This window comes from Pinus tabuliformis, chromosome 9, assembly GCF_031772625.1.
Source record: "Pinus tabuliformis cultivar Carrire ecotype Pingquan chromosome 9, CPIR1, whole genome shotgun sequence".
In the NCBI taxonomy this organism is placed as follows: domain Eukaryota; kingdom Viridiplantae; phylum Streptophyta; class Pinopsida; order Pinales; family Pinaceae; genus Pinus; species Pinus tabuliformis.
In genome coordinates, this window is record NC_142307.1 from 1,706,086,177 (window position 1) to 1,706,103,870 (window position 17,694).

The following is a 17,694-nucleotide window of genomic DNA, read 5'->3' on the forward strand; positions in this document are numbered from 1 at the left end:
TTAACACTTCCAAAGCTTCACGGTAGTTTTGAATCACTTTAAAGCAGTTCAAGTCACACAAACATGTAATCGGGCACTCCTGATAGCACTATAAAAAATATTATCAGAGGCTACCACCAAAATGCAATAGAATCCCATCTAGAAACATGGATCGGGAAGCTCACAATATACATAGGGAGTAAAACAGATGACTTATTTCATATGGCAATACTCTAAAAAGTATGTCGCCAACTCCCGGATATGGAAAATTGGATGAATCTGGTGCGCAAAAAAACCCAAAATATGATGAACACGTGCCAAAGCACCACAGAAAATGAGGCAGGTCAAATGTATGTCTCTACCAAAAAACACTTCACACATTAATCAGACACAAACCAGAAATTCCATACAATTTCGGTGATGACAGCAATCAAGAGTCAATTTGCTTATAGGTAACACCAGACATTCATTAATACAGAATTTGTGATACAAATCATCCTTAACCTTCAACTCAATTTTTAACTAAAAATGTTGACATAAGAGGCCATTTTCTTGCCTTCCTATTACCCATGAGCAAATGTATCATCCTTCTGATTTATTCCTATTCTTCCAATTCTCTTTAAACATTAGGTGCTTGGAGAAATCCCTCCACCCACAACATATGTCCCCCTTGCTGGCCAATAACCTGGTACCATCCACCAAACAATCAGCCTGCTTATAAATCCATCTGAACCAACTGATAAATCCAGAGCCTACCTGCCAGAATTTAATCTTAAACAGTAGACCACAGGCTGATGGACTAGAAGATGGCATGATTATTCTCTTCAATTCACATTGGTTTAAACTTTATAATATTAATTTTTCAGACTAGACAAATGTGGTCCATCATCAAGATGAGATATGAAGAAAATCTGATAAAAAATATTAAAATTTTTATTGATCAGATTAATATATTTCTCCAAAATATTCAAGGACTAAAATTCAAACATCCATTTGCATAATTTGTGTTGTCAAATTAAGAATAGAAAGATTAGTTGTGAGAATGTGAGGTGAAGCCTGACATCTTTAGTGAACGACCTCTGTGATGATCCTCATCTGGGATCATGTTGCTGAGAGAAGACAATTTTGTTAGATTGTAGTTTGATATGAGTAGCAATTTAATTGTGCATTTTGTAGTGATTCTTTGTGTAGTTTTTATTTTTTTCAAAATAAGCTGTTTTTGTGAAATTACAATTGCACATGTCGATGCTATCTTCTCTTTGTGCTTATCTTGCAGAAAATAAGCGAGCTCTTGTACCAAGTTAGTAGATTGAAGGAAGTAGCTTCTGGTCGGCGAAAAGTGACAGTAGTAAGGAATGGCTCTTTGTAGAACAACTCTATCAGCCATTATTAGGGATGCAATTTTCCTTTCACAAAATTATCAGGCAAATTTATATTTGGAAGCTGCAGGCTTTGATTTTAGCATGGTTGATCATTCACCTATTTCTACATGTAGGATTTTGTCTGATCAAGTTAATACTTAATCCAGGTTGAAGACTGTATGCTAGCTGGTGTTGATGTTTGGCATGTTAATTTTCTGCACAGATAGTATTTTGTAAAGATGTGGAAGGGTTTGGTGTTTTCTTCTATTTACTGGGCAAAAGTTATGTGGACAATGAACTTTTGAAAATATCCTGTGTTTATGTAAACAGCATAACAGAGCGACTTGTTAATATGATAGAAAGATGACTTTATACTATACGTCTTAGTTCACGTTGTTAATTTTCTTGACAGATTAGTGCTTTGTAAACATGAGAAGGGTTCTCTAACTTCTCGTATTGGTCTTGTGAAAGTGGTGTGGACAGAACTTTTTAAAAAATCTCATATTTAATGTAAGCCACATAACAGAGTGACTTGGTTATATCAGAAACTCGTATAACTACGCATATTCAACTGCATATTTTCCTTTTGTTGATTAGTTCTATGGGTCCAGATGCAGCTTTGGTATGGATTTATCATCTGTGAACTCTTTTTAGGTCTCCAAGCTTGATTTGTGCATAGAGCCTTTTATTCAGTTAAGATGGGTATGGCCTTTAGTTGATGTAGGAGATTTTATGGCTGTGTATAGTCTACTGCATGGTTCATCTTGTTATTTTTTGCACAGATTAGTGCTTGTTGATATGAGAAGAGTTCGGTAATCTCTGATTCTCTCCAATTGGTCTTGGGGAAAGTGACGTGGAAAGAATTTTTTAAAAGCATCTCATATTGCAACTTGGTTACATCAGAAACTCACGTAACTCATGCATATTCACCTGTATAATTTCCTTTTGAAGATTAGACAGTCTGCTTTGGGTTCAGAATAACTTCAGATGCAGCTTTGGTATGTATTTATCATCAGTGAACTTTAGTTAGGCCCCTCAAATTGATTTGTACCTAAAATCTTTTATTGAGTGAAATGGGTATCGCCTTTGGTTGAATGAGGAGAATATACTATCTGATTTGTAATATCTGTATCTTTGTGGTCAGTGGGGGGAAAACTATATTTTGTACAGTTTGTACAAATCCTGGATAGTCTGAACAGTGAAAAAGGCTAAGAAATGAGTGTTAAAGCAAAAAAATAGCATAATGTTTTTCACCGGAGTTATTTTTCAAAACAACTTATCTTTTTAGAAGTTATCTTTACGAGCATCTGTGAAGCAGGTTGAGCTAAATTAAAATTAATCTTTTGCTGTTTCCACCTTTTGTCTTGTGGGAGCATAAACAATTATGGTCGATCTATGCAATTTCTTCTGATTTATTGATTGGTTTCAAGGAAACAAAAAATTTATGAATTTATGTATAAGACGATATTTTTGGCAGCAGACCTTCCACCTTTCAAAATTGCTTTATGCTTGAAAGTCTTCACCATTTGTCATCTGTTGTGCAGCCTCTATTTTTATGATTCCGTTGAAATCCTACCTTTTATACCCTATGTATGCCATCCGGGTAGCTCTACATTAAATTTGGAAGAACTAATTCATCATCGACAAGGGTCTGTATTTAACAACCATACTCTTGATTTAAGAAATTACGAACATTCAATTTCAAGTATATTATATCTTTTTCCTTTTTATTTTTGTATTGAGCCCGCTCGGAAAGGGCCAAACTTACATTTAGTATCCCCTTTGTATATGCATTTTTTGTATAAGTTTTTGCATTACTAACTCTGCATATATTAATCAATACCCAAACCCAAAGGTCATGTCTCTTTAGCGCTCTGCAATTGTGGGTCTCCATCCAAATTATTCTCAAACAATCAACAAAGCTCTGCACTGAGGTTTGAGTATTAAGCATGTTGGTATTTTAGAAATTGTTTTGTAGGTTGTAGGTGTTGAGATTTGTAGCTTGGGAGGTACTCCAAGCCTTGAGGATTGATGTTTTGGAGGAAGGAGCTCCACAAATGGTCTTGTGGGCTTGAAACCCAAGCTTGGGGTTTTGCATCCATCGATGTTGGGGAAAAACTATGGAGATATTTTAACATATTATGGATGAGGATGATAGTACTCGTTAAGACGAATCTAATGCATCGAAAATCATCTGATTCTGAGTTGTGGTTGAAGAGAAATGCATTTTTTGAAGTTAAGATGGGTAAATTTGTCTACTTGGGTAGGTCAGTTTGAGGTTAAAGTAGTGCCCAAAGACCAATTCGTTGGAGCCACTTGATGCCTATAAATAGGTGAAGTGGGAGGCATTTAGACACATCCAAGAAGCATCTTTCATAGTCTACACATCAAGGAAGGCAACGCGAGTGCAGGAATGTGAGTGCAGACAGTGTGAGTGCAGGCAACGCAAGTGTAGGCAACGTGAGTGCAGGTTGAGTGTGTAGCAGACTGCACCAGGGTGACGCAGACGCTGAGCAGGGCTAGGTATGTATTATATTCATGTGTTAAGGTTGAATTGATGCTAGTAGATGGTGTTCCTAGGAGAGGACGGTTTGGAAGTCTGGTGGCAGCCAAGAGGAGGAGTTTCCTAGGTGGTTGGATGCCCTAACCAGGCGGAGATGCTACAATAAGGATTGGTCACTCGTGGTCTGTTGGAGGGCAACGTGAGAGGACCAAGTGTGGATAATGGATTGAGAATTTATGTTCTGTTGGAGGACAACGTGATAATGCCCAAGTTGGAGCTCGGTGTGCACCATATTCATGGGCTTATGTGGTTGCTAGAGTGGTAGTTGTTGAGCTCATGGGTTTGATCAACCAGGTGCAGTTTGTACAGTCCTATACTTGTGCGTGGAGAAGGACATCTATAGCAGACGATGGGTAGTCCTCCTAGTGCGTGTTCATTGTGGGATATGGACATCTTGCAGTGATAGGTGGTAGCGCTCCGTGCCCTACGTTAGTCTTCATGGGAGCAACACAAGCAGACTACAATGGGTTAAAATCCCTGAGTAGTCAAGGAGCAATAGTGGGCAGATGGAGAGTTGTTCACAAGTGGAGTAGTGAACAACTCGACTAGAGTCTTGATGTGTTGATGCATTGATGGACGAACAATCAACTAGTAAGCAGATTGGAGAGCCGAGGTTTAGTGACCAGATGGACTTGGATCATTGATAGAGGCAGTGTTGTAGATTGGGGGCCGAAGGACCGAGTTGGTACAGGGTATGACCAAGGCAGTTGTGAGGAGCTCTAGATCAGCTAGACGGTCAGAGTATCTTGTTGAGGGTAGATTGGTTGTCGATGAATTGACACTAAGCCCCAGTTTTGTATTCTTGTACTAGTGGATGTATGAGGGCCATTATCCCTGGTACGAGAGCCCTAGACTGTTGTATTATTCAATTGGATTAATATAGCGAAGTTGGGTTGAAAATTGTAAAAAGTTGTCTATATCTTGTGCACTAGTAGATTTACTGTTGTTTATATTCCACAGTGCAAAGTAGTATCATTGTGATTCTTGGTTTGGTAGCGTCGTAGATTTTAAGATTCTATCCTAGACACCACGATCATGGAAAAACAACAGTAGGAATACTTTAACACCTCATCTGCCCATGTCTTTCCATGTTTGTGCAAATCCATGCTCCATTGCCATTTGAACAAAATTTTAGTTCTGGCTGGAGCTGCTTTTTCTAATAGAATTTCAACTTTCTGCTAAGATTTTCTCATGTTGCTAGTTTTAGAATAATTTTATATGTGCTTCAAAGATATTTTCAGTGGAGCTCCAGATCATGCAAAAAATTTTCTTTTCTTTATGGCTTCTAAATGCATTAAAAAATGTATGTTACATCTTTGAACTCTGAATCCGTTTCAGAATCTGTCATTCAACTCCTGGCAGAGCAACTGTAGGACAATAACAAGACTTTTAAGTCCATGATGATGCAAGATATGTATACCAATAATTCCTTCAATGACCTTAGAATATTCCTTCTACCATCCCATTAGGCCAACCATTTTTCCAACTCGACAATAAGATCTCAATGGGGACAAGCTTGATTCTTTGGATCCACAACTTTGTTTTTTTATTTCAAGAGGCAACCCAACATGACCAATGCTCAAAAGGTCATGGTTGGTGAGGTGCACTTGGAAGTGTAGGGACTCCCTTTACTCCAATTGTTGGCCTCCATAAACTAACAAGCTATATCAGCAATTGTGATGTTTTCAAAACCGCCATCCAGAAATCATTCTACCTGCTCATATATAGGGAAAGACGATTAATTAGCTTACTGGTTGTATCAGACAATTCCTTGGATAGAAGAATTTATTGGTACGTTGATGTCTTCAACAAACCTTCCACATAATGCTAGAGGTAAGTGATATTTAAGAAATCTTTTGAATTAAATTTCATATATGGTTTATGTTTTGGCATTTGAATAAGAGTTCTAGCTACATTTCTTCTCTATCCTTGCTTTCCATTTGGTCATCAAGATAGAAGGAAAGTTGACCAAGATTCAACAATTGCACATAAGAAGAGCTATTATCCTCATCACACCCCTTCCATTATAAGCCTCATTCTCACAATAGTGGACCGAGTAAAGGGACAACCACTTCCACATCCTTTATTGGCAATGGGAAGGCCATGTTTTTCCCTTTTCTTCGGAAACCAGTGCCTAGAAAAGAAGAGTGTTAGGCTTAACACGCTGTTGGTCCTTCGTTTGAAAATAGAGTTTTGACCAGTCGACCACATTTTCCCTGGAAATGACCGTTGGGAAGTTGCGGATGAGACAATTGGAGCAGAGGAAGGAACCCGACAAAGACCGACAATTGCGGAAGGATGGCCAGAGGAATCCAGACTCAAGCAAGAAATCACCGAGCAATTGAGACAGCCGAGCGGAGAAGAGAGCTGACAGTTGAGGTAGTAGGAAACAGCCGAGCAACAGAGGCAATCAAAAGGGAAAGAGGCAGAGCATCCAAGAGAAGAGTGGCAGTTCAAGTGAGCGGGAGACTTAAGAAGGGCTAGGAGAAAGCTAAGGAAGAGGTTAGATGGTGAGATACAAGAATGATGTTGCGGAGCCGTTTGAGCCTGCTTTGTATCTGGTTGCCTTGATTATACATTGCTCTGTTATGTGATGAATGTTCGATCTGGGGCTTTGAGCCTGATGTAATATTATATTGCTGTGGTGTTAATGAAAGACATGGTTACGGGACATTTGAGCATTATGTGTGATTTGTTATGGTTTTCTAAAATTTTTAATATGCTTGCATCTATCTAATATTTCTCCTTTGTATATGCTGATTGGATCCAAACTGTTATATTTTTGAGTTATTGTCATTGTTAGTTCCTTGAGATTTATCCTAACGCCTGATTCCAGTCCCTCAATTAACTAAGGTCACGACACGCCTCGGGTGAGACGCCTCATTCATCCATGATGAGGTGAAAATGCCAGCGTGGTGCTAGACTACAACAAGCTTTTGTTTGCCCCTGTGCCTGAACCTTGGGTCTCAACCCACATGTTATTTTTCCGCCAACAAATGGTTTCGTTTATGGGATCTGAAAATTTCCAAAGGGGTTTGGAATGTGGTGTTGAGGATCTTTAAGGAGCTTAAAGATTGGTGGCATGAAAAATTAGAGCGGTTTGCTTCTCAACAAGCTCATCTCCGCCGACGAAGTTTGAAGCAATTGAAAGAAGAGATTTTGTACGCTGAGCCTGTGAGTGATCAATACAAGATTTTATGGTGCAAGTTCCCAGAGGAGCTCTACAACTGGTTGTAGAGACTGAGAATAAAGGGAAAGATCAACAGATAGAACCGATCTCGGCGTACCTGGACTCATGCAAATCTAGTTGAGATGCATAGGCTTAACATCGATCTGACACGAGCTTTAGATTTCTTGGTGCATACCACATTAGAGGGATATATTATTGAGTTCGTTGTGGAGGGTCATTAGTCCTTTTCTAAGGCGGAGGCCGTGTTTAAGTCCGGGATGCAGGGAACATTGTTGAGGGAAGTTCCGTTGTGGGCTAAGGTTCTGATGGTAGAGGAGAACTTGTTAGTGTTCCAAAATCCTTCAATGGCAGCTTAAAATCCCAGTACTAGGGGAGGACCTAAGGGGAGGGATGCGACCTGAATGGGAGCGATGAAAATATTGAAGAAATCGATGCAGATGACTTCCAAAGGGCCAAAGATTTAAGGGCACAAAGAAGATCACGAATCACTGAGGAATGGCGGGAAAGAGCTCTATAGGAGATTGATAAAAGTCAGAGGGGACTACACCAAGCAGGAGTGGTATTGAGCAACCCAGAAGCCTGGGAAAGAGAAGGAAGTCGACATAAGTTGCAGAGCAGTGCAAGGATAAAGATTGGTTCCATAGGAGGAGCTGAGACAACGATAGTGACAAAGGATCAGAAGAACAGTAGAGACTCCACCCTGTGAGCAAAAATGGGAATGCCAGATGAAATGGGTTGCACGGGCCTCGAGGAAGGCCAAACGATGATATGCACTTTACCATGAGAAGATTGTTTTCCGAGAATGATGTGTCCTCTAAAAGTCGTGATTCACTGCCCAACAACTCATGTAGTCCCTCCCCAAACCTTCCCTCAGTACTTTATCACAACCCTGATCAATTTTTATCCAAGTTAATTAAAGATATTAAGGTTCATAGTGTGCACACAACCTACAATGCTGGTATCAATAGAAAGAAGAGTAGTAACAATAGTACAAGTATCCAAGGGTCATCACAACCGGTTCTCAAGGATTTATACTTATTCCTCAAGTTCAATCAGCCATGGCGGGATCCTTTACCCGATATCCTGAGTTCTCTGATAGGGGGAATGAAGATGTAGAGCAACATTGGTACCTATGTGAAGCTATCTGGAGGGCTCACCAAACTCCAAATGCTACGAAGCTGATTGAATTTCAGACCACGCTTCGGGAAAGAGCATTGAGATGGTTTATTAAATTGTCTCCATTGCAACAAAATCCAACTGTAGATGAAGTCAGACAGGGGTTTAAGCTCCCTCAGACTAACCATCAGGGGTTGTTTGAGTTATGGGAAATCAAGTAGCGGGAAGGAGAGACTACCTAGTAGCCAATGCAAAGATTCAAAGATGCAATTGGTAAGTTGAGCTACTGGATCGACCCTAACCATCAATGAGATTGGTTCATTAAAGCATTGTTACCGTTGACTCGCACATCGTTGACTCATTAAAAGATTGATACTCTACAAGACGCTTTAGAGCAAGCCACTCTAATTGAGGTTATGGCCAGATACCCACATGAACATAGGGGAGGAGCAACTTCCCATGACCCCTCTATTTTGGGACTGCAACATCAGATCACAACTCTGACGGAGAAACTGAGGGACCTACAACCAGTTTGACTCGCGCAACCGTAGGTATGGTGTACCAACTACCTCATTGAGGGGCATCACGCCATGAAGTGCTCAAGGTTGCGAGGCCCAAGCACTTCCTCTGTGCCCGCGGGGCCGTCCACATCTTTACCCACTGTCAGAGTTGCGCAGATTGGTACGCAAGATACCTACACAGGACACACTCAGTGCCATGCGTTTCCAAACTAGCAGGGTGTGATACCAACTGAGTATTGTGAGGTATGCAGAGCATATGGAAATCTCCCTTGCCTCTGTCCAATCCTACAAAAGTATTCCAATGTTTAAAACAACACTTTTTGTGAATTTTGTGGCTCACAACACACCACACATATTAGTGTAGAGCACTAGATGCCTTAGCAAATTGATTGGATCGGTCTGCTTATCGGATTAATGAGACCCCTCGAGGATGAGGAGGCAGAGGAACAAGGGGAGGAAGAACAAGAGATAGAGGTCCGATCCGTTGCTACAACTGCGATTAAGAGGGTCATGTTGCAAGAGATTTCCCTTTACTAGGAAGACCTTGGTGCTCCCAGTGCAGGGTCAACACACATGCAATAGAAGACTGTCCAGAACTGATTTCCAGGTGGGAGCGCAAACACAAAATGGTAGCAAATTTAATTAATGCTAAACCAAGGATGCATGTGACATCTACCCTCTCAAACATTAATATAGTTACCCCCAGGGGGGTGGGGAAGACCAAATTTGATTGGGGAACAACTGAACAACCAAAATGATAAGGCTGACCTCACTGAAGCGTTCATACAATCCTGATCAGTAGAAGAAGTACTACAAGGAAGTTGTCGAGACTTTTAATAAATTGACTCTAAGTGGGGAATCCCAGGGGGAACAACCAGAGGTTTCAAAACCCAGGAGCTCAAACCCACCTTAACTTTCTAATCGACCCATAGCGGAATTGTTCAAGCTATTTCTCTAGAGTGTGAATGATGACCAGATGCTTGGGAAGTGGCGGGAAAGCCTTAAGATGACTGTAAAGGATGGGATGGTGGGAGAAGGATTCATCTCCACTAATTTGCTTGAGGGACACTCCAGAGGGTGCGCAGGAACAAGAAGAGAACATGAAGGGATTTCTGGATCGATTCTAAAATTGCAGGGTTTCAGATTAAAGATACACTGTGAGACCTGGGATTAGATGTGAATATACTACCACAAATGACTTGGGAAGCCTTGGGTAGACCTAAGTTGGTTCTCTCCGATTCAGCTACGTATGGCGAATCAATATTGTATACTCCCGGTTGGAAGGTTAGAAGATGTAGAAGTTAGCATAGAGGGGTGAAAACTTACGCTGATTTTGAAGTGATAGATATCATGGGGGCAAAGACCCCTACCTAACATTGCTTGGAATAGACCGGGCCTTTGAGAACTATGCAATAATTAGATGTCGCTTTGCAAGCAACACCGACAAGATGGTGGGGTTCTAATTGCAACCATCTCTGAGAATTACAGGAAATTAAGAAGACAACGAGGGTTAGATTTGAGCCTTCATATTCTCTACAAAATTTGCTTAAGTACCGAGGGAGCTCTGACCCTTGACAACATCTACAAGCTTGTGAGGCCAAGTGAACCCGCGAAGGGCTTCCAAAAGTCCTATGGGTACACTACTTTGTACACTCTCTGGGAACAATTCCGAAGGCATGGTATGTAAGGGAAGAGATAAAGAGACAAACCAATGATTGGAACTACATAACAACCTAGTTTATTAGTGACTTTTCCTTCACAGATTTTGATGAGAGAATGACAACTTCGCTGCAAGCTGTCAGAAGAGTTTTGCTCACTGCAAGACAATTGGTGGAGGGATGTATAGACCATAACACTCTTGATCACATATACGAATCCAAGTTGCATGAAGCCATAGCTTGCAGAAAGGTAGACCAAGAGCCTGAGGAAGTTGACTTGGAGGAATTAAGGCATTTAACGTTCAAAGAGACTGAAGGAAGACGAGGTGTTGAAGATGGGCTGTAACCAATGGTTCACATAGTTTCTACCCCTGAAGTTGCGGAAACATAACATTGACACTGAAGAAAAGCCGAAGCTAGCCTCGATTGGAGATTACTGGGATGAGTAGAGTACCAAAGAGATCTTCAATCTTCTACGAGAATATAAAGACTTGTTCCTTGCATCGGTTGCGGAGCTAAAAATAATTAAGGGGGAGCTTAGAGAGATAAAGATTATACTTAAACTTGATGCAAAACTAGTAAAACATCGACCATATAAGTTAAACCCAAGAATCAAAGAAAAAGTGAAAAAGGAGATAGATAAGATATTGGCAACCAAGCTTATTTTTCTAGTAGACGAGGTTGAGTGGGTCAGCGCAATTGTAATACAAAATACAAAAAGAGGTAGATGAAATCTAGGTTTGCGTGGATTATTGGAGCTTAAACAATGCTTGTGTTCATGATCCTTTCCCCACACCCTTAAGTGACGAAGTACTAGACAACGTGGTGGGGAATGCAACTTACACTTTCATAGATGGATTTTCTGGATACCATCAGGTCTGGATTGCAGAAGAGGACAAGAAGAAAACTACATTCACCACTGAGTGGGGATCTTATGCATATCATGTCATGTCATTTGGACTCAAGAATGCACCAACGATATTCTTAAGGATTGTAATTGCTGTGTTCAAAGATTATATTCACCGGTTTCTAGAAGTTTACATGGATGATTGGAATGTCTATAGTCTACTGAATAAAATTCTAGTCTGCTCCGGGTGATGTTTGATCGATGTAGGCAACTGCAGATCTCTTTGAACATGAAAAAGTGCATATTTGTTGTCCCCTTCAGAACACTTCTGGGTCATATTGTTTGCAAAGAGGGAGTATGTGTTGACCCCGCTAAGGTCGCAGCGATCCTGAAGATGACCCTGCCAACAAGTGTTTGACAGTTGAGGTCTACCCTTGGTCAAATAGGATACTGCAAGAGGTTCATCCACAACTATGCCTTGATCATTGCTCCCTTAGAAAAGCTGTTGAAGAACGATGAAAGGTTCAAGTGGACAGATGATTGCGAAGTCGCTTTCAACGTGCTAAAAGAAAAACTGGCGAGTGCACCGATTCTAGTTTATCCCAATTGGAACAAGCAATTCCATGTTCACATTGACGCATCAGGTATTGCTTTAGCTCAGCTGGGAGAAGGAAATCTTGATCACCCCATTTATTTTGCTAGCAAGAAATTATCTTCAATAGAGAAGAATTATACCACAACTGAATAGGTAGCGCTTGCGAGGGTATATTCATTATAGAAGTTTCAACATTATCTTCTGGGGGGCCCATTCAAAATTTTCACTGATCATTTTGCCCTAAAGTATTTAGTGAACAAGCCTGTATTGGAAGGAAGGAGTTGTAGATGGCTGTTACTATTTCAGGTATTCACATTTGAAGTGATTGTTAAAACCGAAAGACCGAACGTCGGCGTAGATCATCTTTCCCGGTTAGAGTCAGGCGAGGCTGGAGGGTCGTTAGGTGATCAATTGTTGGATGCTGATTTATTTCGAGTTGAAGCTATATTAGACCATCTGGAGGACATTGCAACGTTTCTTGCCATTGGTAAGTGCCTGAAGGAATACACGACGATACATCGAAGACACATGGTGGTTCGCGCTGCAGATTACCATTTGATTGCGGGACAACTGTGCAAGTTGGGCCTTGACCACATCTTGCAGAGATGTGCCCTGTAACCATGAGAGACCAGACATATTATGGGAATGTCATTCAATGGTTGCGGGTGACCATATCATTAGGGGAATTTTGAGGTCTAAAATGGGTCTCTTAAGAAAAATGTACAACAAAAATAATCTTTATAAGAACCAATAGGATTCAAAATGATGAGGTCAACCATGGGGGATGATTCACCATTTTTGGAGTAAAAAAGTAAAAAGATTAAAAAATAATAAAACTATTTTTTCAACTTGTATTTTCAACTTATTTGCGTAAGGTTTTACTCAAATTTCGAGCAGGAGTACTCGTTGAGTGCAAAATTTAGTTCATCATTTAAAGAGTACCCATGTTGCATACTTTTGATGGACCTTGCTACACGAAAAATGAGAAATACATGAAAAAATGTGATTGCAATCACGTTTTTCATGTATTTTTCATTTTTCGTGTCGCAGAGCCAAAAAGTTGTGTGAATATTGCATTGTAATAGGTAGAGTCTGTAACGAGTCAGGAAGCCTTCGACCTTTGAACAATGTTAGCTTCAACTTTCCTGTTTTTATTCTGGTTGATAAATGTTCTTACAGTCAATCTCTGTACTTATAATGTATCTGATGTGATATTTGCTATCAGTCAATAAAAGTTGTGCCTTGTCATTCTATGAGTTGTCTTTATTATTTGAGCAAGCATTCTAAGCCATATTAACTATCAGTATAGCAAGAGAGATGTGGTTAGTAATGTGAAGACGTTGTACGAAAGCTTGTTGCAATAAAGATTGCTAGTGGACAGTGTTTCCGGAGAATTGAAGCCAAAGGAAGGCATTGTAACTTGGAGGGAGTCCTATTCCTCAGGTGCATAGTATTTTACCTTCACATATTTCTTTTCCTTACCTGCTTGCGCAACACTGAGTAGTGAATTGCAGTGAGAAATGGCCTCAAGTAGTTTCGATTTCTCTGCTGATATGAAAGCTTCAAAGAAAACCAATTGGATTGGAAGGATATTAAACAAATCACAATCTGAGTCCTTGTATGATACCGGGGGAATAGTTCAGGAATTTACCCCCACTCCTAATTGGCATCTTCATATATCTCCTAATAAGATTTATGACCTTCCAATGTTTAAGTTTCGTGCAACCAATCTCATTAGATATGCCTCTGTAAATGTACCTATCAATCTTACCCAGCCTTTGTATCAAATACCTCTCATAAAACTAGAATATGTCCAATGGGGGCTAGAACAAGGTTATAAGTATGTGCATCTTTGATTAATACAATTTGGCATTAACCCTCTTGTCAAAGTTGGTTTGAATGTGTCTTGCTTAGCTTGTGTGATTGATTCACACCATAATCAAGTCACTAATGCTTTGTTAGGTGATTTTGAGGCCCCTTTGCACAATGCTCCAGTTTGGCCATCCATTGTCCCACGATACCAAGTTTCATTAACCGATCCCCATATTAATGAACTACTTCAAGCTTACATCCATTTTTCTAGCTTTAATATGACTGGGCAGTCTGATATTGCCCAGTTACATTCCACAATTTGTTTACGATCTCTATAACTTTTCCAGCACTCAATCCCCAGCTTACTCAAAGAGCCACAATAGAAGGAGTGGTTGTTGGACCTGGTAGTGTCTTTCTTATCACAATAAGGTTTTCTCAATTAAAAATCCCTGATGAGTGGACTGTAGAATACCATCCATTGTCTCAAAAGTATTTTCCGACTCTAGAACCTAAAAGATTGTCTATTTTTGAGCTGAGGAGAGGACTAGTCATTAGACTAAGGAATGAAATTGCATTATCCAAAATCCTTGTTAGAAGCCACTCTCTCAGAAGCCATGATACTTTAGACCTCCGTAGGCATCTGGTAAAACACAAGTACAAATCATCCTCTCAATGCAAATTTTGTACTGCGTTTAGGAGTCCTAGTTTTGATAAAAAATTTCAAGTCTTTCATAGACCTCAGTCCATATTGAAAGAGGAACATTTGGGCCAACATACAAAATGTCAGGAATGTCTACAGATTGCATGTTCGAGATATATTAAGTTCATTAGATACACACTGCCTAGAGAAAAGGCATGGTAAGATTTAGAAAAGTTTCTACTCCCAGAAAGAAGACTTGCTCTTGACAATTTTGTACAAAAATTCAAAGATCAGAATGTTGTAGCTGATGTGGATTTCCTACAATATAGGAAAGTGATAGATGAGAAGTCCCAAGATATTATAAGGTTTCAAAACTACAACAATTACTAGCTAACATGTGTAGCACAAAATTTAGATGATCTAGCACAGGAAGTGCTGAAAGTATAGTCCCATGTGTAAGCACTCCATTCTAGTTTAGATGATTTGAGTCAAAAAGATTCTAAGCATTTTGATAAGTTAAAATATGTAAATACGAAGTTAGAGAAAATTATGGAAGTAGTAGTAGATTTAAAGCCGAGTCTGGAGAAAGAAAATCTTGAGTTAAAAGAAGCACTTATTGCAGTAGAAGTTTATAGCCAGACATTAAAGCTAGAAGAAAAGAACCCTGAAAAGAAAAATACTCCACTATTGCTCAAACAATTCTCTGTACATAATCCCATATTTTTCAATTCTAAAATGTTATTTCATTTGCTAGAGAAAAACTGGCTCTAGTTCAATCACAAATCCCAGTCTTTGATCCGCGACCACAAAACAAAACATAAATTAAAATGGTAAAAGAAGAGGGAGAAGATCCAACAAAAGACCCAGAAGTGCAGATAGCAATAGACCAAACCAACTTTTGGAATTTGTATGGGAAAAGTGGTGCAATGCCAATATGGTTCTCCTGGAAAAACTCCATATGATCCTTCAAACATTGATGAGTTCCCTACTCTTAGTCGAGCTAACATAGATCAAGCTCCAATGACAAATCTGAACTACAAATTTAAAAATGAAATCCTCATGGCAATCCATACTTGGAGTGCATGGGAAAGCACTCAAAAGCCCATTCACAGAAACATAGTCTCATGGTTAGAATTAGCTTTAAGGATAACTTGGGGTTTCCAAGGTTACTTAGAATTATGGTAGTCTAGAATGCATGAATCTAACAAGCTCAATATTATGAATAGTGATAAGCCAGTGATTGAACTTGACAATGCAGTTCTCCATGAGTTTTATGGAGAAATTAAGGTTGACGACCATCATTATGCATATATTTCATGAGCCAAAGACTTTGTGATATAAAAGAACTTCCTGAGTTCTTCTGCACAATGCAGGATCTTCTTTATAAGACAAGAAACCCATAGAATAAAACTTATTTGAGAAAATATTTGTCTGCAATGCCTGGTAGAATACCTAACCTTCTAAGGGCTAGATTTGAAGCTGAAAATATAGATATTGAAAATCTTTCTCTTGTAGGACTCCATGAACAAATTGTATTTACTCTGCAAAAAGAATGCCTCTGAAAGAAGACAACCAAATCAGTGAAAAAACAACTCGGTTTCAATGCGAGTGTTTGTGATATCTATGCCGAAACTTATCATTTTCGCCGCAAAAGCAAAAAGAAGGCGGCTAACAAAGGACAATGTGGAAGTGATTGCCAATGTCGAAAATGCACGAAGAAAATCCAACGTAGAAGGTTTTACCCTAGGAGACAAAGGTTTCAGAGACCGAGAAAATGATATTTCAAGAAAAGGCAAAAAAGCGCCCAAAGAACACAATCATGAACTTGTTTCCTCTGTAAGAAGCGGAGCCATCGGGCAAGAAAATGTCCTTTGAAGGGTAAAACTCATTTCCAAAATAAATTGTTTGATATTTTTTCTAATATTTATAATCTCACTGAATGGGAGCAAGTAGATCAACCCCCAGAAAATGAAGAATATTTTTCAGTCACAGATTTAGATAAGACAAACCATCCATCTCCACATCCTGAAGACTCATCTTGCTCTGAATCCACCTCAGATCTTGACTTCATTTCCAATGTCAAGATGTTTCATTTGGAAAATCCCGTAGACCTCTACTCTGAAATTGCATCTATACAATCTCATATTTCTTCCCTCACACCAGGAGATTTCACCATCCAACACCGTCTCACAGAACATCTCTCAAACCTCCAACGTCAACTTGCCAAAATCACGCAACCAAGTGTGGTGAATCTTGGCGCCTACTATCCAAGTGACACACCTACCACATCTGCACAAATTTCCATTACACCCTCATCTAACATTCCACCAAAGACGCAGTTTCTCCTCGCAGATCTACTATAAGTAGAGAAGAAGTAAGCTTTCTCCATAAGAGAAAATCCTATGGGTTTAAGAAAGCTACTCCCATCATTGAGAATCTTCCAAACGAAGAAGAAGAAGCAGACCAAGCTAGTAATCTGCAAGGAGAAATAGTGCATCTAGAAACCACCATTGAAGAAGAAAGAGGTATGGTTAAAGAAATTCTAACCAGTATGAGAGTTGACCACAGGGAATTGGCCGAGAAAAAAAAACAACTTGCAAAACTAAAAGATTCAATGATGATAGAAGAATTTGAATATGTGTTCAAAGAAGAAGATCATAACCGAGAACAACAAGCATTACAATGCATACCAGAAGATCACCAACCAGAAACAGGTACATCCATTCTCCAGATGAAGGCATTTGAAGATATGATTGTTATTAGAGTAGATGTCAAATTAAGTGGTTATAAACAATACTCTCTGGAAGCACAACTAGACACAGGAGCTATGAATTCATGTGCAAAACATAGTGCCATTCTTGAATATTATTGGCAACCCACAAACTTGCAATTCAGCGCTGTAAATAAGACGCTAATGACTATCAGAGCTATGGCTCCTAATTTCCCGATTATTCTTAATGGAATTCATACCTCTGTAAATTTGTACAGTGTTGATACAGGTAGTGATATTTTGTTGGGACAAGGTTTTGTAAGGATACATCTTCCTCTTGTTGTAGAAGCAAACCATATTTGCCTCAACATCCAAGGAAGAACTGTAAAAAATTCAAGCAAGTCCAGCTATGTACATAGAATTGTAGACCCTATCCTAGATATAGTTGAATGTTCTTTTGACAAGCTAGCAAAGATCAAAAAAGTAATCAGAAATGCTGAGATCCAAGGGCCATAATACATTAGAGAAATAAAAGAGAAAATTGAAGCAGAATGTACAACAGATGCACCCAATGCATTTTGGCAAAGGGAACAATACTTTGTGGATATTCCCTACAAATACTTTGTGGATATTACCAGATGTCCCCACCAGAGCTCGAACTCCATAAAAAGGAGATTGTTGAACTATTAGAAAGAAAGTTGA

The 17,694-nt window shown here is 39.4% G+C and overlaps 1 protein-coding gene across 1 annotated transcript in view; it reads left to right on the forward strand.

Annotated features, from left to right (window-relative positions):
- The window catches only part of LOC149155467 (ATG8-interacting protein 1-like), a 56,372-nt gene extending 54,655 nt beyond the window's left edge, over nucleotides 1-1,717 (forward strand). Inside the window, exon 2 of the mRNA XM_089445606.1 lies at nucleotides 1,256-1,717. Within this exon, the coding sequence (XP_089301732.1) occupies nucleotides 1,256-1,348 (93 nt within the window). The 3' untranslated portion in view covers nucleotides 1,349-1,717. The remainder of the gene's footprint in view (nucleotides 1-1,255) is intronic.
- Nucleotides 1,718-17,694: the final 15,977 nt, after the last annotated feature.